The 27,211-nt window shown below is 40.7% G+C and overlaps 10 protein-coding genes across 10 annotated transcripts; 3 read left to right on the top strand and 7 right to left on the bottom strand.

The window, feature by feature from the left end:
• Window positions 1-883: 883 nt before the first annotated feature.
• Window positions 884-1,949, bottom strand: K444DRAFT_600640 (uncharacterized protein). Its single transcript, XM_024878632.1, has 3 exons — window positions 1,726-1,949; window positions 1,276-1,680; window positions 884-1,228 (listed from the first exon to the last, which is right to left on the bottom strand). Exons 1-3 carry the CDS (start codon window positions 1,915-1,917, stop codon window positions 1,094-1,096), a joined length of 732 nt encoding a protein of 243 aa, XP_024729540.1. The 5' UTR covers window positions 1,918-1,949; the 3' UTR covers window positions 884-1,093.
• Window positions 1,950-2,320: 371 nt separating this feature from the next.
• Window positions 2,321-3,350, bottom strand: K444DRAFT_705005 (uncharacterized protein). Its single transcript, XM_024888097.1, has 2 exons — window positions 2,824-3,350; window positions 2,321-2,758 (listed from the first exon to the last, which is right to left on the bottom strand). Exons 1-2 carry the CDS (start codon window positions 3,078-3,080, stop codon window positions 2,596-2,598), a joined length of 420 nt encoding a protein of 139 aa, XP_024729539.1. The 5' UTR covers window positions 3,081-3,350; the 3' UTR covers window positions 2,321-2,595.
• Window positions 3,351-4,566: 1,216 nt separating this feature from the next.
• K444DRAFT_619841 (P-loop containing nucleoside triphosphate hydrolase protein) lies at window positions 4,567-6,354 on the bottom strand. The gene has a single exon (XM_024881588.1). The coding sequence runs from the start codon at window positions 6,311-6,313 to the stop codon at window positions 4,685-4,687; it is 1,629 nt and encodes a 542-aa protein (XP_024729538.1). The 5' UTR covers window positions 6,314-6,354; the 3' UTR covers window positions 4,567-4,684.
• Window positions 6,355-6,798: 444 nt separating this feature from the next.
• Window positions 6,799-7,694, bottom strand: K444DRAFT_619840 (60S ribosome subunit biogenesis protein NIP7). Its single transcript, XM_024881587.1, has 2 exons — window positions 7,435-7,694; window positions 6,799-7,385 (listed from the first exon to the last, which is right to left on the bottom strand). The coding sequence occupies exons 1-2, from the start codon at window positions 7,658-7,660 to the stop codon at window positions 7,045-7,047; spliced, it is 567 nt and encodes a 188-aa protein (XP_024729537.1). The 5' UTR covers window positions 7,661-7,694; the 3' UTR covers window positions 6,799-7,044.
• A 132-nt stretch (window positions 7,695-7,826) lies between these two features.
• K444DRAFT_543075 (putative nucleolar complex-associated protein 3) lies at window positions 7,827-9,851 on the top strand (the record flags this gene model as incomplete). The annotated part of the gene is made up of 1 exon (XM_024875936.1): window positions 7,827-9,851. One exon carries the CDS (start codon window positions 7,827-7,829, stop codon window positions 9,849-9,851), a length of 2,025 nt encoding a protein of 674 aa, XP_024729536.1.
• A 258-nt stretch (window positions 9,852-10,109) lies between these two features.
• On the bottom strand, window positions 10,110-10,920 carry K444DRAFT_201897 (uncharacterized protein). The gene has a single exon (XM_024871002.1). The coding sequence runs from the start codon at window positions 10,816-10,818 to the stop codon at window positions 10,369-10,371; it is 450 nt and encodes a 149-aa protein (XP_024729535.1). The 5' UTR covers window positions 10,819-10,920; the 3' UTR covers window positions 10,110-10,368.
• A 681-nt stretch (window positions 10,921-11,601) lies between these two features.
• On the top strand, window positions 11,602-13,359 carry K444DRAFT_543080 (glycoside hydrolase family 35 protein; the record flags this gene model as incomplete). The annotated part of the gene is made up of 1 exon (XM_024875937.1): window positions 11,602-13,359. One exon carries the CDS (start codon window positions 11,602-11,604, stop codon window positions 13,357-13,359), a length of 1,758 nt encoding a protein of 585 aa, XP_024729534.1.
• Window positions 13,360-13,401: 42 nt separating this feature from the next.
• On the bottom strand, window positions 13,402-14,652 carry K444DRAFT_543103 (uncharacterized protein; the record flags this gene model as incomplete). Its single annotated transcript, XM_024875939.1, has 2 exons — window positions 13,402-14,110; window positions 14,165-14,652. Coding segments are annotated over 2 exons (1,197 nt in total), but the record flags the coding sequence as incomplete, so codon positions are not given.
• Window positions 14,653-15,709: 1,057 nt separating this feature from the next.
• K444DRAFT_572831 (general substrate transporter) lies at window positions 15,710-17,423 on the top strand. Its single transcript, XM_024877372.1, has 3 exons — window positions 15,710-15,905; window positions 15,955-16,723; window positions 16,772-17,423. The coding sequence occupies exons 1-3, from the start codon at window positions 15,761-15,763 to the stop codon at window positions 17,361-17,363; spliced, it is 1,506 nt and encodes a 501-aa protein (XP_024729532.1). The 5' UTR covers window positions 15,710-15,760; the 3' UTR covers window positions 17,364-17,423.
• A 2,737-nt stretch (window positions 17,424-20,160) lies between these two features.
• Window positions 20,161-21,039, bottom strand: K444DRAFT_647166 (HET-domain-containing protein; the record flags this gene model as incomplete). Its single annotated transcript, XM_024885299.1, has 3 exons — window positions 20,161-20,195; window positions 20,389-20,536; window positions 20,578-21,039. 3 exons carry the CDS (start codon window positions 21,037-21,039, stop codon window positions 20,161-20,163), a joined length of 645 nt encoding a protein of 214 aa, XP_024729531.1.
• Between the last annotated feature and the right edge of the window lie 6,172 nt (window positions 21,040-27,211).

Below are 27,211 nucleotides of genomic sequence, written 5' to 3'. Positions count from 1 at the left end.
GGCGCTTTCCAACCTTGATACCCATATAAATTATTCTAAGCACGATGGTTGAATTCGACAACCAAATAGCTGTTACTTCTCTTTCCAGAATTGTCGCGACTGGTTGCGGGGAGTGAGGGCTCGCCGCTCGATAGTTGTGGAAAGTGCAACATCTCGGGGGACTTTTGCGACTTCTGTGAGTGTCGACATGCACAATCGAAAAGCCTCACGCTTCCCGGTTCCAGCTCTCCTCTTGTCGTCTCAGAGCTCATCGTATCTATTTACGACATGGAGTCGCCTGAGCTCGTGTACCGTGTCGTCGGCGACCTCATATTGCCTCCACCAACCTCCTTGGCAGCCTCCGAGTTTTCGAAGCTCGCTACCATTCAGCTGGTAAGAGTCCCTTCACCTTGAAGTCATATTCAGGCTATTCATGGAGTGCTCGCTCCCAGCTTTGACATTCCCTTGAATGATCTCAAGGACAGCTCTGGGTGCCAAACCCATGCTTTTGACATCTCTCTGAGCTATGTCTTCGACAGCTCCCAACTGATCGCTCGAATGCTCGACATCGAACTTTAGGTCTCGGAAATTATCAGGGAGAGAGCGTATCTGATTGTTCTCTAGGAACTTGATGCGTTCAACCACATGGTTCCCGCAATCCACCCAAATTTTTGACGTCAGCTACGAGTTTAAAGCTTTCGCAAAGATGGAATCGTCCTCCCACAAACCTCGAAGAGCTCAAAGCGAACTTGTCCGTCCTTCTGGCGAACTCACAGCTCTAATTGTGCTGCATCTTCATTACGAAGTACTGCTCGCTAATCTCATTATCGCGGGCCGCCTAACCGCAATCCAATCAATCTTCGAACACCAATGGAAGTTTGAAATTGTCAATTGTAATCTTACTAGTGCACCACTCTATTCCAGTACAACTCCCTAGTGTGATAATCGGGCGGAAGTAGAAAATTGACTCTCAAACCTACCTTCGTACGACCTCTGCCATTGTCAGCGTCTCTAGGTATACCTCGCCTCCTTGTTCGTTCAATTCTTTCAATTGCATGGCTTCATTAACCTGCAGTCGCTCCTCTACTCTCCTGGTGCATTTTATCGACGCATTCTATCTGATGTCCTTCTTCATAAACACCGCTGGAAACCACCACTCCTTCCCCTTCGAATCCTTCTCAGACCACATCTTCTCGTTTCTCTTATAAACCACATATCCTCTCCTCTCGTACCAATCCTGGTTCAGAATCTACACATGTTAGCACATAAACTTCCAATGCTCATCATTAAACCAACCTTTGGTGGATCTCTCTCCAATGCCGCCCACCTTTCGTCCCTGGCTTCATATTCATTTGCCACCGTGCTAAGAGCCAAAGTCTTCACACACAGTGGCTCCGAAATCGCCATACTCTCTACGGCATCCATTGCCGCCCGCCCCAATCCCATGAATTGAAGTGCAGCTGAGATATAAAAATTTGCGATCCAGTACAGTCCTTCTGCCGGTTCTGTACGCTCAGGCGTCTCATACTCCTTATTCAAGGAAATATGTCCGACGGCAATGAACCTCTTTTCCAGGTTCGGAGCTCTGGGCTCGCCGCCTAGGGTTACTGCGGAGTCTACAAGAGGTCCACTCTCTCTTGGGAATGCAGCAGTATGTTTCTCCAGCTTTTCTGCCCTTGCGGGATCGGATTCTGACAGGACCTGGGGAATTTAGGGCCGAATACATAATATCGAGGAGTATATTACCACCCATTGCAGAACCAATCTGCCATCTCTTTGCCAGGACTTCCACATTTCTACCTGGTCGTGCTTCCACCCACAAGCTATTCGTTGTTGCACCATTCGTTCGACATGTTCGGGGGACTCCGGGTCCCACGGAACTAAGTCCACCTGGGTGTAACTTGATTTGACGACTGGTGGTGCCCTTATTGATGTCATGTTCGATGCAGATAATGGATGCAAGACATGACAACGTTTAGAGATGAATCCATGATTGATAACGGTATGCGTTTTGGCATCGAGTGGAGCCTTGGAACTCGATGACTCATCATTGGTTGTCCAGATAGCGAGTGTGGCTTTTTTGCCTCCCGTCTTCTGTTTACCAGCATATCCCACTCTTAATAATACACTTTTAGAATGTTATGATCCGTCTAGGAAAAGTGACCTTCATTAATTCAGACTCTGGTCAAGCTTTTCAGGGTCGAGTCGATGCTCTGCTCCTGGTGATAATGAGTTGTTGACTTCTGGTACTTGAAGTTACTTCCAGCTTCAGTAGAAGAAGGAACACGGACCGTGACGCTGGAACTCTTGATTGAAGCAGAATTAGGAAGACGCAAGGCGCAGAAAAGAATAGGAGTTCTAAGTCGAGTCGCAGTGCCTTCGCTGAGGTCCATCACGTTCAGCTCTAACGAAAGATACGCGCTTTGTCTGGAACCATTGAGTAGCCACTAAAGTAACTATTGATTTCAAATATTGAATAGAACGAAATGCCTAGTATTGAAAGTTCTTCGACCCATCCGATTTTACATCCATATCAAGTATCAATCCCACCAATCACATCTCGTAATCCTGGTATGATTCAATTCCCTCCCAATCCCCACCACAATCCGTAGTCCCTTACGTAGTAGCATGTGCAATAACCTCCACCCTCCCGCTGCGATGCCAAACCGCCAGCAGCGCCCCGCAATTTCCACACTTATGCTCGACGTCCTTGAACCAAGTCGTGAGATAGGGAACACAGCCACAGCAGAGACCGAGACAGCAAAGGATTGCAATAAGACTATTCCGTAAATCAGTTTCTGTATCCTGATATTCGTCTTTCACCTGCCGAGAAAGAAGACTTACTGGGTAGTTCCACCAGAAACAAACTCCACCCTCGTCATCTGCCTCACTCTGCACACTGGGCAGTCAACGGGTGCCGGACCTTGTTGCAATGACACGAGAGGTGTTGCGCTTGCGAAGTTGTTTGCTGGCACAGGCTGCTGCGCCATAGGTTGTTCAGGCAATCCTTGTTGTGGGTAGTTTTTCTCTTGGATGGGTTGCATGGCAGGTTGCTCAGTATGGTACTGAGGTTGTTCAGCGGTGTACTGTGGGGAAGCCATCGTAATGTTTGAGTTTATGGTGTTTTCGTGGGTGCGTTGATCTTGATGGCTCTTCAATCTTCACTTAAAGTTACAGCTTCTGGGGAAGGGCTTTGAAACTGCAAAAGAATTCAAACTTGAAGTTGGGAAACACGTTCTCTTAAAGGAGTGGGCATGGACTGACTTATTATACACGAGCCAACGCAAACCGGCGCCGCATCTCTTGGAGGCGCTGGTCGAGGTAAGAGGAGTTTGGGGGGTTACACCTGCCTGCTACTAGCACCATAGCTTTACGGATGATGGCGCTACCTCAGGCCCGTCAAACTTGGCTTTAAGGGAAAGCCAATGAGGCACACATCCCGCAATCCTTTACGCACCTCGCCGTCCCACGAGGTTTAACTCGGGGCTGAGGCGGTCAGGTTAAGGTTAGCCTCGACACGCATATCCAATAGCTGGCACAAGAGGTTAACGCAGGAACTTCCCCACACTCGAACTTGGTCCGGGATCGAATTTAATCCTCTCAAGAGAGTGGGAAGGTTTTGCGTAAGGATTTCCGTGCAGATTTGGAAATATTGGTAACCCAAAGTTCGCCTTGCGAGGCTTTGCAATCGCTGGGCAACTCGCTGATCAGCCCAAGCTCCTTCACTATGGCCGTATATCGACCCAAAGTTTCACATCCTAGCCTTACTGAGAGGAATACTTGAAGATCGCAGCCATAGCTTACTTGGAACTTCAGTTGGCGCCTTGGCGAGCGAGAGCTTGCATCTAGCGGCCAAAGATCCCACGCCTTTACGAAGTGTGGATCAATTTATGTAAATTTCTAGTAGGAGCACCACTTTCGCTCCACAGGACAGAGTGGATGCATCCAGCCGACCGACCGAGCAATCACTGCCGAGGCGTAGCTTCGCTGGCCTGACGGACGGTGAAAAACAGGTGCGTCCATAACATATGACAAAAAATTTCTATCGCTAAATGTTTTGTACGAAGCCTTATGGTTTCTGTTGCCGGGCTAGAGACTATGAAAACAGCGACCTCCAGAGGCAGCCGACTTTTAGTCACGTGCTTCTCCCCCCTAATTACCCAAGCCGCCCTCGCTTAACGGGCTTCCTTGCAGCCAAGTTGGCTTTGATGAGAATGGGCATTGTCCATCTTTATCCTTGCTTAATGCAATTTAGTCATCCACCAACTGAACTTAGCAACTTGGTCCCTCAACTCAATAATCTGCAGTGAGCCGTCCAATGGACTGCGTTGGTAGATTTTGAACGATTTCAAAGTCTATGTCGTGTCCCGAAGGATTGACTTGGATGACAGAGCGGCAGCGCTCGTGGCGCTGCCGCTCAAGGATGATCAAATATGATTTCATCCCTGAGTTACAGGACCCCTGCAAAGGAGTTACAATAAGGGTGCAGTGCATGTCGCCCACCGACATTCAGTTTCATTCAGCCTTACCAACCGGGAATAGAACGGGCGGGCTCGGGCAACCAGACTCGCAAAAGGAGAGTAACTTCAACAAATATGTCAGGGATTGCAACAAGAGATTTCCACAATAGACTAGGGAAACATCTCGAGATGGGTATATTCTTATGATACAAAATGGACATCTTTCTGTGCCTGCCGAATGCGTCTCAAATCAACGCCTGTCCTTTGAACATCCCCTCCTTCACCTCAGCCACAACATCCCGCCGATCATGCTTCCCTACAAGTACAATTCCTCTCCCCCTCCTACCCATTCTCCCAGTTCGCCCAAGTCTATGAATGAAATCTATGGTAGAATGCGGTACATCGTACAAAATTACATGCCTCACAGCCAACGTGTCGATCCCCCGGGATCCCAAATCAGTCGTGACCAACACCTTCACATTTGGAAGGCTACGCTTCACCGGAGGCGGCGCCTTGCCGATTGGAACGTAGTTCGGCTGGTTGTCCGCGAGAGATCCTGGATGATCAACCTTTGGAGCTGAAAGTGGTTTTGCGGGCGTGAACGAGGCCAACATTTCCGACTGCCGCTCCTCGGGCGTGTCACGACTCAAGGCAATCGCATCGATTCCTTTCGACACAAGGTACTCGGTGACGGCTTGGGTCGTCTCGCGTTCATTGACAAAAACAAGGATCCGCTTCACGTCCATCTCCCCCTTTACCGGCCCATCGTGGTCAGCAGCTGCCTTTCCAATTGACCATATCGTATCTGCACAAGCCAGGTCTTTATTGCCTTGGTACGGAGGCCTTTCCACATCGACAACACCCAGCTGAACTCGTCGAGGGATGGCGTGCAAATTTGGAGTCACAAGGCGTCGGATATCTGGAAAACGCTTCCGTAGATAGGTATCCAGACTGCGAGGGATCGTTGCAGAGCAGAGAATGAGCTGTTGGAGGGATGGGCTAGATCTGTCGATAATGGCCGATGTGAGTGGGGCAAAGCCACGGTCCATCAGGGAATCAGCTTCATCGATGACGAGATGAGTAACGCGAGAGAGAATATTGGGATCTGAGTCGGCAATTGAAGCCAGGAGATGAGGTGTTGAGACTAGAATATCGATACCTTTTGGCGAAAACAATCGATTTCGAATAACAATACCGCTGAACGAAGACGATATTAACGCCGAACGGAACTTGACAGTGTGTGACATTGCCTTGATAAGGTTGCCAACTTGTGTCACCAGCTCAGCTGTTGGAACAAGAATCACTGCTCTTGGCCGACCTGTCGTTGGGTGCGGCATGTTCGACAGAGGTGGCGAGACTAAGGTTATATCATTCTTTCGTCTCCGTTCCTCCTCCAATGCCTTCTCATGCTCCTCAATTTCAGCATCTGCAGCCTCTGCCAATTTAACAGCATTAATCGTAGGTATTAGATATGCGAGTGTCTTGCCGGAACCAGTCTCTGCGGCCACGAGGAACTCTTCTCGGAGAGCTTGTTGACGTCTAATTCGGGTCCGCGCCCTGCTGGTCTCACCCAGAAGGGCTGGAATAGCAATTTTTTGGACGGGCGTCGGCGTAAGATCATCCATGCCTTGTAATGCCTGTTCCACAATGGCCTTGCGAACTGACTCGAGCAAAGGGAATTCTCTGAAGGTTCGAACTTCTGCCATTCGTTCCTTTATTCGTGTCCGCTGATCGTAGGAGACTGGCGCCAATGATCTCTGCATTTTCAGTGCCTTGAAACCATGATCCTTTCGTTCATCTCTCTTGTTTCTTGGATCTTTTGAGTCCCGTACTCGATCCGGAACACCTCGTATGCCTGCCACTTTCAAATTCATCCCCCCAAACGGCCCATCTTGTTTTCTGCGTGGAGTTCTTCCACCAGCAGCTGCGGAATCTGCAGAGCCAACTTCTCGCGCTTTTGTAAGACTCATTCGTGACGGACGTTCACCGGCTTTCAAAGGGTGGAACTTCATGTTTAGGGACATGGTCTGTTGGCTTGGCCATTGAAGAAAGGACCGTGGTGCTCTTCGCGCTGCTCTGAAGGAGCAGAGGAGGCACGCTGGAGATTTAGGTCGTAGCATCGTGAAAGATTCGCAGTATTATCGTGAATTCGTCTCCATTGTGGTGGAACTCCATGCATGTCGTTGAAGTTGAGGTCGTCAAAAGGGATGCCTGGAGCCTTGGACCCTCTTCATAAAATTATTTCGGCCTGGGAAAACGTTTTCCCGATCCTTGAAGGTCACGTGTAAGCCATTCTCCCTTCAACGGAGAATTGGTCAGGACTAGGGATGGATGGTTCGGTGGACTGAGAGACGTAGTGATACGTTCCTACGTTAGGGTGTCTTTCAGGTATCAGGGAGCTCTCAATTGCGGTATTTACGAAGTCCTATTTGGGAGTCATGAATATTCTCCCGCCAAACTCCCCTCACAACAAAACAGATCTTGGGAGTCTTGTAGCATTAAACGAACAAGAGAAATCGATTCCATATGCCAATAAACGTCATGTTCTTTTCCCCAACGCCAGCCGTGCCAACAAGGGTCGTCAGTCTTCTTCGCCAACATCCCATCAGTTGGTTGCAAACAGACTATCCTCATCCCTCAGGTACTCTCCACAATCTGCCTGTCTGAAGCACGTAATACCGGTTGGATCTAATCTCCGTGCCTCCTGTGTGCTCCTAGCCGTAACCCCAAAGCCCAGAGGTGTATCATTCATGCTGTAGACAATGACTCCTTGATGCTCGGCACAATCCTCGGACCACCGCCCGACGTGTGCCTTTACAATATGCCCTCCATAGAGGAATGGCATCTCGCCATTTGCCTTGACCCATATTTTGTATCGTGCGTGTTCGGCGAGGTGAGGAAGCGCGGTGATGTGCAGGCGGAATTTACCTGTCTTGGTGAACTTGCCTGGGAGCTATTAGAGCTTGAGGTGCAACGACGAGGAGACTGGAGATACCTAAACATGTTCCCAGAGACAGCAGCTTATCCCTCGATATCGAGGTTGCCAGGTTTGCCAGAGACAGTCGGACGTAGTAGCATCGAGAATTTTGGATTCGGAAGACGTATCGGTCGCTGTTGGGAGAATTGTCCAGAGGCGCTATGAGATTCTTCAACGAGTTCCCCGTATAGTTTGCCAACTTCGTAAACAACGCCTGGGTCTCTGTCTCGGTGAGAGGGCGCATTTTGGTGTTGCTGATGTGGTGCTCTTGTTGCGACGAGGTTCGATCAAGATGAGTTTCGGCGGGAAGTTTTTCCGAGCAACTTTTTTTTTTTGGATGCGGCCGCATTCACGAATTCTCAACATCGGCGACGATCATCCGGGTCTTGTCCACCATCATCACACCAAACATGGCCAGAATACCAGCAGTCAAGCGACGAAGGCTTACACCTCCTGTGGCAGATGGAGACGACTCCTCGCCTTCCACCCTCGAGCACGAAACGAAGACGAACGCCTTCTTCAAACAAGCCTCGGGCTGGAATCTAGAGCAGGACTACGAGTCGAGACCAAGGAAGGGGAGCAAGAAAGAGAAGGAGAGCACAAGATTGCCGATCAAGACATCCGATGGACTCATTCAACAAGTTGATTTCTTTGAAGAGGCTCGAGACGACGAGAGTGATTTGGAATGGCTCGGTGCAGAGGAATCAGAGGAGGCGGTTGAAGTAGAGGTCGTAAAGAATCCAAAAGTTTCCATGCGGCAGCAGATCTTGCAAGCACAGGAGGAAATGGCTCGAATTGCCTTGATGTTGAATGAGGATCCGGAAGAGAATGTTGGCGCTTTCAAGACATTGGCACAATTCGGACAATGGGAGAACACAACCATCAAGAAATTGGCGCTTGCAACACAACTGGCGATCTACAAGGATGTCATACCTGGTTATCGAATACGACCGCTTTCCGAAGAAGATATGGAGGTTAAGGTTTCGAAAGAGGTGCGAAAGCTTCGAGCGTATGAGCAGGCGTTGGTGGGAGGGTACCAGATATATATTCGAGAGCTGGCCAAGCTTGCACAGTCTGGAAAAGGAGGCCTGTCTAGGGACGGAGGACCTAGTCTGGGGAGTGTTGCCATATCCTGTGCTTGTGCTCTTTTGACAGCAGTACCGCATTTCAACTTTCGAGGGGATTTGTTAAAGATCCTGGTTGGGAAACTGAGCAATCGAAAAGTGGATGCGGATTTCGTCAGATGCCGGGAGACAATTGAAACCCTGTTTCAGAATGACGACGATGGAACACCATCACTCGACGCCGTGTCGATTCTGACGAAGATGATGAAGGCTCGAGGGTACCGGATTGATGAAAGTGTCCTTAACACTTTTCTACATCTACGCCTACTTTCAGAATTCTCGTGGAAAGCTTCGACGAATCATATTGACAAGCCGGGCAATGGTGATGGTGGATTTGAGGGGAGGAAGTTGAAAGAAAAGAGGGTTTTCCGAACCAAGAAAGAGAGGAAGTTGATGAAGGAGCGAAGAGTTATAGAGAAGGAAATGAAGCAAGCAGATGCGACAGTCAGCAACGAGGAGAAGGATCGCATGCAAGCCGAAACTCTGAAGCTGGTGTTCGTGACGTATTTCCGGATCTTGAAGATGCGATCGCCAAATCTCATGGGGGCTGTTCTGGAAGGGTTGGCTCGTTATGCGCATCTCATCAATCAAGACTTCTTTGGGGATCTACTTGAAGCGTTGAAGGATCTCATTGGCCATGCTGAGACGGGCGACGATATCGAAGAGCAGCAGGAGAAGGATGACGAAACGACCCGAAATCTAACACGTGAAGCCCTTCTCTGCATTATCACAGCATTTGCCCTCCTGGAAGGTCAAGATGCAGCCAAAGCACAAGCAACACTCAGCCTCGACCTCAGCTTCTTTATTACGCATCTGTACCGAACCTTGCATGCCCTGTCCCTTAACCCTGATATCGAATTGAGCGCCAAATCTCTCCATCTCCCCGATCCAAACAGTCCCGCCTCCACCAACAATAAAGTCAATATCCAGACAACCACTGTACTCCTTCTGCGTTCTCTGTCCTCGGTCCTGGCCCCACCGCTTGCAGCAAGGGCTGTTCCACCGTTACGAATTGCTGCTTTCACGAAACAGCTTATGACGAGCTCGTTGCATTTGCCAGAAAAGTCTTGCATCGCAATGATCGGGTTACTAGGAAGAATTACGAAGACGCACAAGAAGAAGATTGCTGCCTTATGGAATACGGAGGAGAGAAGAGGAGACGGGGTGTTTCATGCATTGGGAGGTGAGGTCGAGGGTAGCAACCCATTTGCTGCAACAGTCTGGGAGGGGGAGATGCTGAGGAAGCACTTCTCTCCTGCTGTTCGAGATGGTATGAAGATCATAGAGAAGAACGTGTTGGGGTTGAGATAGTGGATGGAATTGAATCGACTACTCCTCTCTCCTCTTTGAATTCTATCTCAAATGAAAACAGACCGACGGAGGTAGTCCACTATGGTCCTTCAGAACAATTTCAAGCTTTTTCTTCTATTCTGGCCTTCGAGCATTGGGAAGAAGCAAGCGGCTCCTGAGTGGGAATATGCTTGATATGTCACGAATCTGCTAAGAAACGCACCTTTCTGTCGACCATGGACATGAAACCGGAAATGATGCTCCTATAAATCTGGTTTCCATTTGCGGAATTCAACGGAACCCTCCTTTTTTGACTGGATTGTGCACGCGCCACTTGGGATCACATTCAGCGCAGAACAGGCACTCCTGCCGTCATGTTCCCGCTGCATCACAGCACTCAGTACGGATACCACGTCCCATCCCAGTGTGTCAAATGAATAGAGTAAAATAGAATAATGGCCATTACTCTTATTTTAGTCAAGTATAAAACCCGTTACTCTTATTTTATTCATATTTTATTCAAGTTATTCATGAATATTCATGAATAACTTGAATAACTTGAATAATCCTTTGACACACTGTCCCATCCAGAGCTTTGGTGACTTCGAGTATCGACGGCGATGGTACTTGGCGTCAATTCTCGCGACGGCAAAACGCAGCTTTCCCCAACGGCACTAAGAAATATCATCTGGACATCCGAACTCACGCCCTCGTAACCAAGATACGATTCAGCAAGGCCACCCTCGTAAGCAACCCAAGAGCAATTGGGGTTGATTTCCTTGACGGAGAAAGCCCATATTCCGACGATGCGCGTTCGGGAAGCACGAAGGGAGCTCCAGATGCTGCCAATACGACTAAGGAAGTCATAATATCCGCTGGTGCCTTCAACGCACCCCGGACATTGAAGGTGAGTGATGTTAGCCCGAAAATTGATTTGAAAGTTCAATATTCCGGTTGTTGTAGACCTTCCGCGAGTCGGAGCCAGCATTTCAGACCACTACGAAATCAGCGCCGTAGTTAGGTTCGACACTGACTTTTCTTTGCTCGAACAGTGCACTTGGCTTTCTACACCAGATGACCCTGTATGCTGGATTCATGAGCCACTCAACTAAGAAATGACCTTATGCTACAACTCTCCTTCCCGCCCCTGCCCTTCTGAAATCTCCGGTTTCTGTCGATGAACGAGATACTTTTATGTTCGGCGGGCCCACCATCTTCCCCGGGTAATTCCAAGGATACACAGCAAATGCCATTGCAGACACAAAACATTGGAGCCACGAGAAAAACTTTGCCAAGGCCGCTTCGTCGAAGAGCAACCAGGATCGGATATCGCCACAACAGAACAGATCAAGGATTTCATCCGAAATGAGACATGGAGCCACCATGAATCATTGCATAATATATATTTTTGCGTAATGCTTTGCGATTATCTCCGCTTGATCTTCGGCCCAAGCCCAGCCAGTATCGCGGGTGAAGTTCTTATTTGCTCGGATGAGGCCTCTGCCCTGCGTTTTCCACATCCGAAGTATATGCGGAACGCAACAATTGGCCCCCACTGTTTTCTCTTATGTCGGGCCGACAAAATGGTTTCCCATCGTAAAAATATGTACTCTAGTATCCAGCAAGGCTAGAAGAAGACTTAAAAGTATTGCTTTGCGCCTTCACTTTTTGCACATTAAGCACTTATCTTTCAACTTTGACAGTCTGTACATTATTTCAGCTTCGAGCGATCTTCCTAGAAAATTATCGCAAACTATTTGAAGAAGCCAAAATGGTTTCGCGACAGGATCCCTCCACGGAGATTCTCTCAATTTCCTACCAAAACTTCAACAGTGTCCATACTCAGATCCCCTACCTCCGCAAAACGAAGACGTCAAGCCAACTAGTAGTCCACGGCAAGCCTTTCCTCATACTAGCCGGCGAGCTCCACAACTCCTCCCTCAGCGACGCGGCATATATGAGTACCGTATGGCCGAACATGAAAGCAACCAACATCAACACGCTTCTCGGTTCCGTAACCTGGGAAATGATTGAGCCCGCCGAAGGCCAATTCAACTTCTCTCAACTTGATGGTGTGATCTTAGATGCGAGGAAGTTTGATATGCATCTCGTTCTGCTTTGGTTCGGTAGTTTTAAGAACGCCCTTAGTACCTATGCCCCGGCGTGGGTGAAACAAGATACGAAGAGATTTCCTCGCGTGCATACACTTGAAGCTGGGGGCGTTATGAAGACGCTGGAGCTGGTGTCGCCGTTTTGTGAGGAGGGCTGGAAGGCGGACGCGAAAGCTTTTGCGGCTTTGATGCGACACTTGAAGGAATTTGATGGGAAGGAAAACACTGTGCTCATGGTACAAGTGGAAAATGAGACAGGATTGCTCGGAGATTCGAGGGATCGGTCGAGGCTTGCGAGCGAACTTTTCAAGAAACCGGTCCCAGAGGCTGTCGTCTCACATTTGAAGAGCCAATACGAATCCAGCGTTCACTCGCTATTCCGAAAGAGATTTCCGAATTTCCAGGCACTCACCACTGGAGTGGCAACATGGGAAGAGGCGTTCGGGAAGGGTGTTGATGCGGAGGAAATGTTCATGGCAGATGCATTCTCGCGATATATTGGGCACGTCTCCGCCGCTGGGAAAGCGGAGTATCCAATTCCGCTCTACACCAATGTCTGGCTCAACTTCGATGATCCAAGTGTTCTCGACCTCCAAGACGTACCAGTGGTGGTGGGTGGAGGTGCGAAGGCTGGAATCTATCCTTCTGGAGGAGCAGTCCCCCACACCATGGATATATGGAAGCTCAATGCGCCAGCACTGGATTTCATCGCCCCAGATCTATACTTTCACGAGTACGAGGAAGTGTGTAAGTGGTACCGACATCAAGACCAACCGCTGTTTATACCCGAGCAACGGAGAGATGAGCGAGGTGCGAGAAGAGTTTGGCTTGCATATGGAACATACTTGAGCATCGGCTGCTCTCCATTCGGAGTTGATTCTCTGGAATCCAGTATTAGTCCCATTACCAAACATTACGGTCTCTTGAGTTCCGTGAGTGATATCGTGCTGGAGGCGCAAGCCAACCGGCCGGAAGACATCATGGGATTCTTTTTTGATGAGCTCCCAGAGCCCAAGCTTGAAAGCCCTTGGGTGCGAACGTTCGGTGACTTCCAGTTAACGGTAGATCGAGCATTTGTTTTTGGCGAGGCTGGGCCGGGTGCGGGAATGGTGATACATCAAGGCAATGGAAAATTCCTGCTGATTGGTTGGGGCTTTCAAGTTACGTTTAAGAGTACGAACCCTAAGTCGAGCTTTACTGGGATCTTGTACTCCGAAGAGAAAACTGTGGATGTGAATGGCAACTTGCATACGGCTCGAGTTATGAATGGTGATGAGACGAGAAGCGGAAGCTTCTATATCATGCCGAACGAGGATCCTGATTATGGCGGATTCCCCATTGCTGTCACGATTCCATCGAGAACGATGATCGCTGAATGTACTGCATATAGCATTGCAGAAGATGAAAGTGACTTTTGAAATGTAGAATTGTTGTTTAAATAGAGCGCAAAAGACATTTCATTAGCTTCCCAGCCCCGAGCGACTGAACTCGGGCCTGAAGTCCAACTTCTCCAGCTTCTCCAATAGTCTTCTCAAATCCGTTCTAGCTTGTTCGTTCGCTAGTTGTGAGCCATCGGTCATTCTGACTTCGTCCAGCAAGGCGGCACCAATGTCCCTGATCTTGGGAACCAAGCTGTGACCGTTAGCCTCCAATGTTTCTCGTGGCATATGGGAGAGGATTTCCAGCAAATCCTCGACAATGCTTTGACGCTGCGAAAGTATATTTTGGGAGGCAGTGAGATCCGATTGGCCTTTCGCTAGGAGTTCTAATTGTTCCAAAAGATTGGATCGGATATGAAGTTGCGTGATGTACAGATTCGCTACCTGCACATCGGTGCCGAAATTACTGCGAGGTGGACGGGAAAGTCCTCCTCGCCAGCAAAGCTCAGCTGGCAACTCGTCGAGTGCACGTTGGACTAAAGCGATGTGTTCTTGAAGACCGCTGATGTTGTTGTTGGGAAGTTGCTGACTCGAGCGCCAGAGTAGGAAGAGGTTTGAAAGGTGGTTCAAACCAGGTACGTAAGACATGGTATCGCCATGCCACCGTTCCCCAGGAGAGACGCGATTCAGGTCCAGATCCCGATCAGTCATATCTAACGGTCGCAATGCTTGGATGTTGTCTTGAGGGGTGAGTAAGCCAATGCATGGTCTTCCGAACATCTCTACACTGCTAGGATATTGTAAGCTGACATCGAATCTTGGAGTGGGTAGTAGGAAGTCTCACCAAAGCCCAGAAAATATCAACCAAAAAAGACGTTTTAGCAGTTGTTGAGATACCAAAGACATAGCGGGAAGCTCGTAGTAGAGGAGATACTTGACTCCCATAGCTGCTTCACTCATGAAACGAAAGCCTGATGGGTCGTCTAGCCCTCTCCCTGCGCCTAATGCAATGCCTAAATTATACTTCGTCTGGCACCACTCAAGGCTGAAGCTATTCTTGCTTTCAAGGAGTTGGTTTTCCTTAATAGCTTCAAGGCATCGTTCAATAGTGATTGACCCGTATTGAGCAGAACTCCTCCTCTTCAAACTCACAACTGTAGCTGCGCAAAGAGACACTACAAGCCCGCAAAACCCGAAATCTCGCTTGGCATCTCCATTTTCGAGGCGCTCCAGAAAGTGCCCACGGTGTAATATCGGCGCAACGGAATGGATGAGTTCGAACCAGTCATCAATAATCTGTTTTATCAGGGAGGATGGACCCAGTTTCTCGAGAACATTGTTAATTGGCTCACTTGGCGAAGTCGAATAGATGCTTAGAGATAGAATTGATGAGTTGACGGGACTGGCAAGTTGCTTCTGAGCCTCGACGTAGCTTTGAGAACTGTTAGTATAAAAAGGCTATGCTAAGAACTGGAAAACCCGGACCGATTCACTGGACCCCTCCTTCTCCTCGGTCTTTCCTGAGTGCATGGTATTTCCAGTTCAAGACATGAGCGGCACGTCGCCCCATCCCAGAAGCACTAGAACGAAGTTAGACAGAATGTTTAAGGATGAATTGGATGACTCATCTTTGTTTTCCGACTGCGGCAAGCATCGCAGGCTTGTTTAGTTCGTCGGCGGATCTCCTTTGTTGCCGGCTCGGTCTGGTTATCCATCGAAAACAGCTAGTGTGGCGTAGACAATATCATCTTGAGGGTCATCTTGAAGGTTGGGGAAAAGCTCGGATGTGTGAAAGATTATATGGTGGAAGACACATTCAAGATGCTGTTCTTCGGAAGCGGGGTAGTCCCGAGAGATCTTTGTAAAAGAGCGCCTAGTGCGGCGAATCCACTCCACAATCTTCGTATGGTCACGCTCCTCGGCAAGGCGGACTAAACCGGCAGACGCCACCATGCGATGAAAGCGACTAGTCAACGCCCAAGGGCTTTCTATTTTGCGGATCGGGCTTTGGCGGTTCAAAACTCCCTCGCAATATCTTCGGATATTGACATATCCATTGCAATTGGGATTGGTGCAACTCTAAATGCCGTCCTTCCACCCCGCACCACGCTGTGCCCCAGATTTGAGGGAAACACTTCGGATGTCATGTCTGTCCGAAAAGCCCCGTCTCTAGAATCTCCCCCAGGATCTTCGAGAACCAATATCTGCAAGGGACGCTTTCACGATCCCGCTACGATTCGAATGTCAGCCCAAAATCAATTTTGCTATATATCTTGTCGATATCCATCATGGAAAGCAAGGATCAACATCATCCATCTCTTCTTGAATTTTGATCTTAATTTTCTGTCTTCCATTAATTACAGCAGAAGAAATGCCGTCGACTGATTCAGAGAAACTTGGCACAAAAGCCTTTCAAGATGAGACTCCCGTCAACCATCCAATGGCAACGGAGATTCCTTGGTGGAAGCAGCCACTTCTTCGACAACTTTACTTCATGATGACTTTCCTTTTCCTTGGTTCAACAACGCTTGGTTACGATGGAAGTGTTCTGAACGGACTACAAACCATGACTTCATGGCAAGAATGTACGGTACACTCGCCTTGAAACTCGAGGGCGACTAACGGAGAGCGTAGATTTCTCCTATCCTGTAGGATCTCGACTGGGCATCTTTGGCGCCATGCCAGGTTTTGGTGGGCTTGCCGTCCTCCTATTCGCCCCCTATATTGCGGACATACTCGGGCGGAGAATGGGCACAGCAATCGGCTGTGCCTTCATCATCATGGGCTCACTCATCCAGTCATTCCCTCCATCATCGCACCCAGAGGCGATGTACCTCGCCGGAAGATTCTTCATCGGATTCGGTGCTAATATCAGCAACGGATGCTGCCCACTCCTCATCACTGAGATCGCGCATCCCCAGCATCGAGGCAAAGTGACGACGATATACAACACGCTTTGGTATCTTGGTGCGATCATTGCAGCGTGGACTACATATGGAACTTTAACGACGCTCACGGGAGATATTCAATGGCGTCTTCCAACAGGACTTCAATGCCTGATGCCTGGTATCCAACTTCTTGCAATATTCTTCATCCCCGAATCACCACGATGGTTGATCAGCAAAGGACGCGACGATGAAGCGCTGAAGATCTTGACGAAATATCACGCAAATGGAGACGAATCGGATGAGTCCGTCAAGTGGGAATTTTCAGAAATCCGTGAAACCCTGCACTTGGAAAAGGAAGCTTCGTCGAGCACTGGTTGGCTTGAACTGGTACGAACTCCAGGCAATCGGAAGAGGTGTTTCCTCATAATTGTAACCGCCATATTCTCCCAATGCTCAGGAAACGGCCTCGTCTCCTATTATCTGTCATCGATCCTGAAAACTATTGGAATCACCGAGTGAGCACGCCAGCTAAACCTTCTTTCATGCATACTGACCTCTTACAGACCGAAGAAGCAAGCGATAATCAATGGCGGCCTTACAATCTGGTGCTGGTTGATCTTACTGAACTGTGCATTCCTCGTCGACCGAGTTGGACGTCGTGTTCTCTTCCTGTTCGCCGGGCTTGGCATGCTCATCTCCTTCACGATCTGGACCACATGTAGCGCGGTGTACGCCAAAACTGGTAGCACTGGGGCTGGATCAGCAGTCCTCGCCGTGATCTTCCTGTTTTATGGAACAGCTGGAGCCGCTTGGCCAGGACTTACGGTCTCATACACTGTTGAGATTCTACCTTACCACATCCGTGCAAAGGGGTTAACTCTGTGCTTCGCGTTCACCGCACTGAGTTGTGTGTTCAACCAGTATGTGAACCCAATTGGATTGGAGGTCCTGCAGTGGAAGTTTTACTTCGTGTACATTGCTGTATTGGTGATTGAATGTCTGGTTATTTACTTCTTCTATGTCGAGACTAAAGGTCCAACTTTGGAGGAAATTGCGATTCTGTTTGATGGTGAGAACTCTTATGTGGGTACCACGCTACCGATGCCGGAAAAGAAGACAAGTGCCAGCACAGTGGAGCATGTGCATGAAGTCTGAATTGGAAAATGGATGCTTTGAGTAAATTACGATTGGAAGGATAACCAATTTCGAGCTTCTGGTGATACACTAGCGTTGTGATGGTAACCGCTTGACTGAATATATCAATAAACCTCTTCCACCGGGTTTTGGGCCGATTCGATCCACAGTAACCAGGTCCTCAGGGTCGACTGAGCGACTATCGCACAAGGCGAAGGGACGATCTTCGAGCAAGGGATTAAGTGTTCTTCACGTGCTGATAGAGTCAGAGAAGGGCTCGCTGAGTCCGTGGCGGAACGGCCTGCTTTACGATATGAATGCAGTTGTCAGAGTGAGATGTAGCTCAACGTTTGTTGAGCCTACCGCGACGAGACGAGTGGGCACTATCCGATTCATGTAATGAGCAGGGCAGTTCGGATGGCTTGACCGGCATCCATGAAGCTAATTGTTTACAAGAGTCAACTTTCCGCGCTATCGGTACTTCTTGTAATAATTCCTACATCATCATTTATGTCTGTCTCCGATACCAATTTAGGAGTGTTCTCTATAAATGCTACACAGGTTACATAACGTAGGCTCTAGCAAGTTCCATATATCCTGCTCTTTTGCCTGATGAAGATCTCCAAATAAGTTCAATAGCGAAATGTCCATTTTCACCAACCCACTCTCGTACCTCCACAACTACCTCTTCATCTCGCCATTTTGACAAGATTTCACGAAGCTTGTTTTCCGCAATTCCCCTAAACAGCAGATCGCAAACGTGATAATCGCCATGAGCCGAGTCATAAAGACGGTAAAGACCGGAGATGGTGTGATACAAAGGATCTAGCCTCCATTTTTTGCAGTGATTACGGTCGTACCAATGGTTGAAGATTGACTGGCACTTGTTGCAGAGGGATGGAATTGTGCAGAGCGGCTTCAGGGTGGAGATAAGGGGCGGCCGAGGTCGACTCCGAAGACAACGGCATAAAGTATCGGGAATACAGGGCATGAGGAGACTTTTAAGCTCTCCAGCGTACAGATTAAGGTAGCAAACTCGCTATAAGGTGCTATATTTCTAGGCCCTTTCCCTAAAAGCAGCATGAACGCCTTCTGATAACTCCCGTTAATCAATACGAGCGATTGATCAATCGCGCTCCCTATTAACCAATCGGTCGTATTGACGAACAGGAGGTATCACTTCGACAATGGCTATTATACCTTGTCAAGGCTTTCCCCTCTACTTGAGAGGGAGTCTTTACTAAGGAGGCCTATAACAGTTGCTTGTCTATCGTCCGAGAGCTAATTACTCTACTAATAGCGCTCTACACTGAAAGATCTATTTATACCCTTCGAATGTCTTACAGCGCCTCTGAACGTCGATTTAGGGAGCACTGCCTGTACTTATAGGGGCTTATAGCGAACTCTTACCCTGAATTCGTACCCTACAGTGTACCAAGGGTCGAGATGCCTTGCATTCCCGATACTTTATGCAGCGATCTCCGTAGTCATATGGGAGTCAGGTAGCGGGCTTTGTAGGCCAGACTTAGGAGGCTGTCACGTAAGTAGTCTAATAGGAGAAAGGTATATGAAAAATCAAAGAATTGAAAGGAGGAGCGAGGGTAGATTCTCCTTGGAAAGATCCAAGACCACGCCATTTTGCGAGAAGAATCTGCCTTGAGATTAAACGATGTATTTTTGGAGGGTCCTGTTTGGGTTCCCTAGAAACCCCTGGGAGTCGACCTGGTCTCCCTAAATATAGCCGTATAGAGTTGGCAACTTTCGCATAGTAGAATTAAATAGTAAGCAAATTATAATCAGTCGATGCTATGACTTGAACTCATCCCTGAATACTAAGCAGGTTAATAAGTCAGCAGAATTTTACTCAGGGGGATCCTCTTCTGGGCTCCTCACGAATCGGCTATAGTTTTCATATTATTTATATTTAGAACTGGCCATCGTGCTAATTCTGGGAGTTCTAAAGCTTATCTCTACTAACACCAGGACCTTAATAGGCTAGGGCGCGCTGTCGCGCGCCAAAATTGCATACAACATAAATCAGTTCATTTTCCATTAGTGTATATCCATATCTCCTGAATACTCTATGGTTGGTAAGTTTGGAATATCAAGAGAATATACATTTCGCAAAATGACGCAACCAATTCGTTCCCAAGCTTCTCCGTTCTGCTCTCGACAAGCATTCCCGCCCATGACTCTGTTCTGAATAGGAAGACACACTTCCACGGAGAGCTGTTGATAAGCCTAGATACTTCGGAAAAGCTGTTAATACCTTTCGATACCGCTATCTTGTTACAGGAGAGGGGGTTCCAAGCTTGAGTATACCCATCATGGCTTACCCAATCCTGGATCCATTCATCGGTTCTTGATCCCATTTTCGATGCATCCAAAATAAGAGGTTTAGGAAACCTTAGCACCGATGAAATCTGGCCTCTGTGATCGCTTATTGCTGAAATTACTTCTTGACTGTAGAGGTCCCAGATATGGCTTTCGTCAGGAGAGACAAGATATACTGCAGCGCAAAATGTAAATTCTTCTCGCGGTATCGTGTACCAGGCGTTACGTAGGTCGTAAAAAACTTCACCTTCCCATCCAACCCAAGACCAGGAAGGTAGCTTTTCCCGTCGTCGGGGCGAAGATATTTGCCCCTGACTGTTCTTCCAGGGGTGACGCCAAGGCATGAGAGAGATCAGAAAAGAATGAATAATATCATCCCGACTTTCCACAGAAACTTGAAGGCCGTAGATCGAAGACCGTGTCGATTTTCGGGAATATTCGGAAATATTTGTATAGAATCGCCGCGTAATTCCACCGAAAGCATTCAAAATGTCTGAATCAAACGTGAGCTTTGGAGAGCTATATAGTCGTATATGCTGCTCAAATCGTTTGATCTCTTCCTGGGGCGATAATCCTGTTGACTTGAAGTGGGCTCCAGAATGTCTGCCAGCAAAAAGGCTCGGCCAGAGAAAGGGCTGGAAGCGAGCGTTCGTTTTGGTATGGAACTCCAGAAGAGGCATATAGAGAGACTCATAACAGCTCATGTTGTCACATTCGAAGTAAACCTGTTCCTCCGTGAAAAATAATCTTCTCTTTGAGAGAATAGCCTCCTGGTAAGTCCACCCACGAGTGAACCATGTCGATTGCATGATACTACGACGAGGGTGTTGCATAGTAGAGACTAGAAGCTGCGTTCCAACCTTGGCCCTTGGTTGTTCTCGGCGGATGGTATATTACCCACTCCAGGCAAGCCGGCATGAGCATCTTGGCCTGCTGCTGCAATGATCGTGACATTGGCTCTTTCGTATATTTGATCCATCATGGCTATTTGTTCGTCCTTATGCTTGCTATCTTCTTGGTTAATGCAGTGCTTGTCCACCCACAGATATCCTAATCCAAGGGTCTTGGTCACTAGCACTGCGTCCCTCACTACACGAGGCCAGTTCTCTGCGTTTGGTTTAGAATCTAAACTTTTTGGGGAGCCCCATACATAGCTTAGTGCAGAATATTTCACAGTACCTGTCGCTGGAACAACCATTTGACGCTCACAATCGACCAGTTGGAACCCATTCAACTTCGTCAAAGATCGCTGTTGCTTGGAGTCATCGCAGGGCTCTGTATGATGGCGTCGACAGATGTTAAGCCAGTCACCCAAGAGAGAAAACTCTACAGTTTTTGGGACAACACGGCCCCACAGTCCCATTGGGATATATGGATTCCGAATCCAATACCATCTGTCGTAGTCTCTCGAAGGGGCGCGAAACGAACAGACAGAGCGGAAGATGTAGCCGGGTATGTTAAAAGACTTTGAGAAATCGTCGTCTTAGATGAATGTCGACGCTGGCGATTGCTTGCCGACTCAACCATGAGAAACGATTTTAAAGTGTGGCGTATAGGTGGTGGGACTACGTTACTCCTCATGTCGAGATGGCTATTGCTAGAGTATGCCCACAGATAGTAGCCTTGGGGATCGTCATTATATCTCGGAACGCGTTGAGTCCATAGGAATTGACATAGATGGCATCCAGTGACCTCAAAATCTTTCAGACGTTGGCCGAGAGAGGCTACGAGGGTACCACTGGAGGAGGCCCCATTCCTGTCGACCTTCGCGAAGATTTCGTCAAAATCCAGTTTGGCGCATTCAGAGCAAATTGTTGAGGTCGAAGTCTCTGTCTCGGTTTGAAGCACTCGTGGCTTTTTAGGGTCGATTGCGCTCTCTGTGCCCTGAGCTGATCGTTTCCTGCCACGAGGCTCTGGGTTGGACATCATCGTAGCCTCGTAGCCTCGTAGGGATGCCATCAATTGGAGTTGAGATGAAGTGTTGTTGCTTGAAGACTTTTCGCAAGCAAGAGGGTAAATGGGATTTTTATAACATGTCTATGCCCGTGTTGCGGTGTTGCGTGCTAGGATGTCTGGTGTTGCAAACAGTGAAGGTTGACGACTTCATTTTCCAGCTTATGCGGGGTAAGCACTATATATATATACCCAGTATATAAACTACAGCGTACTAGCGTATACTCAGTTCTAACATCTGGTATAGCACAGCGATTAGAAACAGCTAGCATGCTTAGGCTTTAAAGCCTTATATAAAGGCGGGCGGTATTAAAAATCGTTTATTTACTAAAAAGCAAGAAATACCAAAATTGCTACCTTTGAAAAATTATATTAAATCTTAATATAATTTCTAAAACTCTTTAAAATAGCTTTATAAGATAAAAAAGAAGTATATTTATTTTTTATAAGATTTTCTTAATAATTAAATATAATATATAATTATAAGATATTTATTTTATAAGAATTAAAGTTATATTTACTTTTATTTAGTAAATTAAATGATTTTTAATACTACTTGTATTACGAGGCCGGGCTCTGGGCTTGAAAAGTAGAATAGAATGGCTTTTATTCTAATAATACTAAACTAAAGAAAGAAAAATATATAAATATATATAAATATCATATAAGTATATAAACTAGCCTAGCCTAATATAGCCTAGTATACTATATATAGAAAGCACGTATTAGCCATAAAGTATATAACTATAATAACTTGCTTTTATATTTATAAAAGTTTCGAGATAAATATTAAAAGTTATTTAATTTATATTATTTCTTTTTATTTATTATATTAAGATATATATATTTATTAAGTACTTTTTAATTTTTATTTTAAATAAACTTACTTTATAAAAGAAAAGAATAAGCTTATATTTTATATTTGTAATATAAAAGAAATTTAAATTATAAGTTTAAAAAATAAAATAAATAAAATAAATAAAATAAATAAAATAAATAAAATAAATAAAATAATAAATAAATAAAATAAATAAAATAAATAAAATAAATAAATAATAAAATAAATAAAATAAAATAAATAAAATAAATAAAATAAATAAAATAAATAAAATAAATAAAATAAATAAAATAAAATAAATAAATAATAAATAAAATAAATAAAATTAAAATAAATAAATAAATAAAATAAATAAATAAAATAAATAAAATAAATAAAATAAATAAAATAAATAAAATAAATAAAATAAATAAAATAAATAAAATAAATAAAATAAATAAAATATAAATAATAAAATATAAAATATAAGATATAATTATATAATTTTATATTCTATAAATAGCTTAATTAATAACTAGTTTTTATTAAATATAATAAATTTAGGAATTATATATTAATATTATAATATTATAATTCTTATTTCTAAAATATTAATTATTTTATTAATAATATACTAGTATTTTATATATATAAATTAAATAAAGAAGGGATTTAATTTCTTATAAATAAAGCTATTATTTTATATTAAAAAAAGAATAATTATTAATTCTTTATTTATAATTCGGTTTTATAAAAAAAAGATATTTAATTTCATTAAAGTTTAATTAAACTATATTAAAAAAAAAGAAATAATAATTACTTTAATTTATAATTTGGTTTTATAAAAAAGAAAGATTTTCTTTTTACTAATTATTTAATTATTTTATAAAACTTTCTTTTTTATAGAAAATTATTCTTTTTATAATTAATTAAATATTTAAAGTTTTTAAGCTTTAGAATCTTTAAGCTCTTCCGGAATTATACTTTTCTAAAATTATAATATTTTATTTTTTAAATTTTATTCCCTAAATTTTTTATTATAAATAATATTTTTATATAATACTTTTTATAAATAATTTATTTTATAAATTATTTTCCTTTTTATAAATTTACTTTTCTTATAAATTATTATATCTCGAACTAAATATAAGCCTATAAAATATATAATAATAGAACTTATTATAGTAAATAATTTTTTTATTAGATTTATTTAATTTAATTATTTTATATTTATATAAAATAATAAAAAAATAAAAATATAGAATTAATTTAATTATTATTAAATTATAAGAAATATTTGAGTTCTTAAATACTAAGTTATTTTAATATATTTTTTATAAAATAATTAATAATAATCTTTAAAAATTATTTAGATATAACTTTAAAAACTTTATTTATTAAAAGAACTTTAATAAATTTAAACTTTAGAAAATATTATATTTATATAAAATCCTTTAATATAATAAAATAATAATGTTTTTATTATTATAAGTATTTTACTTTTTATTATTAAGAAAAATATATAATATATTTAAATAAATAAAAATATATTAAAAACTAAATTAGATTTTTAAAAGAAGTAATTCTATTAGACTTTATAATTCTTATAAAAAATAAGTATTTAGAACTATTTAGTTTTAAAATTCCTATATTATTATTATTATCTTTATTACTTTTTATTTATTTATTATTATATTCTATATTATTACTAAATTTAAATATTAGTATAAAAGCTTTAAAAGTAAAAAATATAAGAAATAATATATTTTTATTAGTTTTATTATTATTATAAATATATTTAAATATTTTCTAATTATTTTCTTTATTTTTAATTATTAGATTTATTAAGGAAATAACTAAGATCTATATTAAAAAACAAAAATATAATAAATCTAATAATAATTTTAATTATAAACTTATTATTTTCCTTAATATTTACTAATATATAAAGCTTTTATAAGAAATACTAATACGAGCTTTTCTTATTATATTAAAAGAACTAGCTTAAAATTACTTTTATAATAATTAGCTTTTTTAATATATATATAAAAAGGCTTATATTAATATTTATAGCTTTTTTAAAGGCTTTAATTTCAAATATCGAAATTTAAATAAATGAAATATTATTATATTAGCTTTTATAATAGCTAAATATCCGGGAAAAAATATTTAAAGCTATTTAATTACTAATTAATAAATTATAATAATTATAATATAGTTTTATAATTAAGTTATAAAATATTTAATTTCTTTATAATAAGATTATTATTATTTATTAAGAATTTTAAATATATAAATATATAATTTCAAATTCTTTAATAAATCTCGACTAGTTTATTAATAAGCTTTAGTTATTAATTATTATATATAAAAGCAAGTAATAAGCTAATTTTAATATCTTTTTTATTTATTAATAATATTATTTAAATAATTATTTAAATAATTATTAATTCTAAGATTATTAATATAAATTTAGCTATAATTTCGGAATTTAATTTTATATTTAATTAATTTTATAAATGCTTTATTTATAAATAATAGAAATCTGTTTTTCTAAATTAAATATATTTTAGTTTTAGTAAATAAAACTAAATATATTAATTTTATTTACTAGTACTTTATTAAATATAAGAAAGTTATTAAAAGTATTCTAGTTTTAAAACTATATAATATAAGTACTTTAATTAAATCTATAATTAATAAAATACTAGAAATTAAATCATTATTAGTTATTTATATAAATTCGAAATTATTATATAAATGCCTTATTAAATTAAATATTATTTAAAAGAAATATCTAATAATTAATATAATATATTTTTATTAAATATAGAAGATTATAAAAATTAAAACTATTAAATATCTTTAAATATATTATTAATATAAATATTATATAAAGAAATATAAAGAAATAAATTAAATATAAATAAATTAAATATTAATAAATTAAATATTAATAAATTAATTAAATATAAATTAATTAAATATAAATAAATTAAATATAAATAAATTAAATATAAATATATTAAATAAGAAAAAATGGAAATATAAAATAAAAAAATATATATAAATATATAAAGTATTTAAAAGAATTTAATACTAGGCCGAATTAGGAAATTAATATATAATTAAAGAAAAATATTATTTTTTATATTTTTAGAAAAGTTTTAATATTAATATAATTATTATTTTAGAAGTTATATATTTAATTATAAAATATAAATAATAAAATATAAATAATAAAATATAAATAATAAAATATAAATAATAAAATATAAAATATAAATTATAATTATATAAATTATAATTATATAATTTTTAAAATATTAATTATTTTATTAATTTTAATATACTAATATTAGTTTATTAATAATATATAATATTATTATATAATATATATAAAAATATTTAATATATAAAATTAATAGAATAATTAATATTTAGAAATAAGAATTATAATATTATAATATTAATATATAATTTCTAAATCTACTAAATTTAATAGAATCTAGTTTATTAATTATATTATATAATAATTATAAACTAGTTATATATATATAATTTATATAATTATATATATTATATTTAATTTTAGTTATTTATATTATAATTTTCTTTTTTTATAATCTAATTATATTATAATATAATTATATTTAATATAATACATTAAGTTATTTATAAAATATAAAATTATATAATTATATTTTTTATTTTTTATTTTATTATTTATATTTTATTATTTATATTTTATTATTATCATAATATATAAAGATCATTTGATTATTTTAATAAAGATATTTATTATAATAATAATATTTATTATTTTCATGATAAATAATTCTAAAAGAATAATTCATAATTCTCATATGAAATAAATTATAAAAAATCTTTATATATAATATAATCTTTAGAGATAATTAATTTTTCGAAATATATTAAAATTAATTAATAATGAATTCAATAATTTGAAAATCTTTGATTATATTTTCGTAAATTATTTATATAAATTATGAATTAATTCTTATAATGATCTTTTATTCTAAATATTTTTGATAATTTTTTCAAGAATAATAAATTAATAAAAATATTTATATGAAATAAATATTTATCATCTCTAAAGAAAAAGATTTAATTTATATAAGATCAAAATTTATTTATATTTTGATTTATATAATTATAATAAATAATCAAAAAATGATTTATAATTTTTCTTAATGATTTTCATAAGATCAAAGCTTTATAATATATTATATCGAATATACGAAATTATATTTATTGAAATTAATTTAAATATTAATTATTTTATGATTTTTATTTCGATAATAATTATTAAATATATTTATGAAATAATTTAATCTATAATAAATTTTCTTTATAGATTATTAATTATATTATATAATAATAATTTATATAATAAATTTTTAAATATCTTTTAATTTATTTAATTTTTTCTTAATTTAAAATGATTAAAATATTATTTTAATTTCGATAATTTATAAAAATTTATGGAATAATTATATTTATAATATATTAATTTATATTTTTTTAATATATTTTATCTTTATATTTTATATTTTTTATTATTATATATTTATATATTTCATAAATTCTTTTAGATTTATATTCCGGCTTAATCATTTAATCATATATTAATTTTCTTTTATAATAAAAAACATTAAAAATCTTTCTAAAATTATAATTATATTAATAAAAAAAGCTCTTAATATATATATTTAATATTCTAAAGCTCTTTATTTTATATTTA

The sequence above is a fragment of the Hyaloscypha bicolor genome (genome assembly GCF_002865645.1).
Source record: "Hyaloscypha bicolor E unplaced genomic scaffold K444scaffold_168, whole genome shotgun sequence".
NCBI lineage: Eukaryota > Fungi > Ascomycota > Leotiomycetes > Helotiales > Hyaloscyphaceae > Hyaloscypha > Hyaloscypha bicolor.
This window is presented reverse-complemented; position numbering and strand designations above follow the sequence as displayed.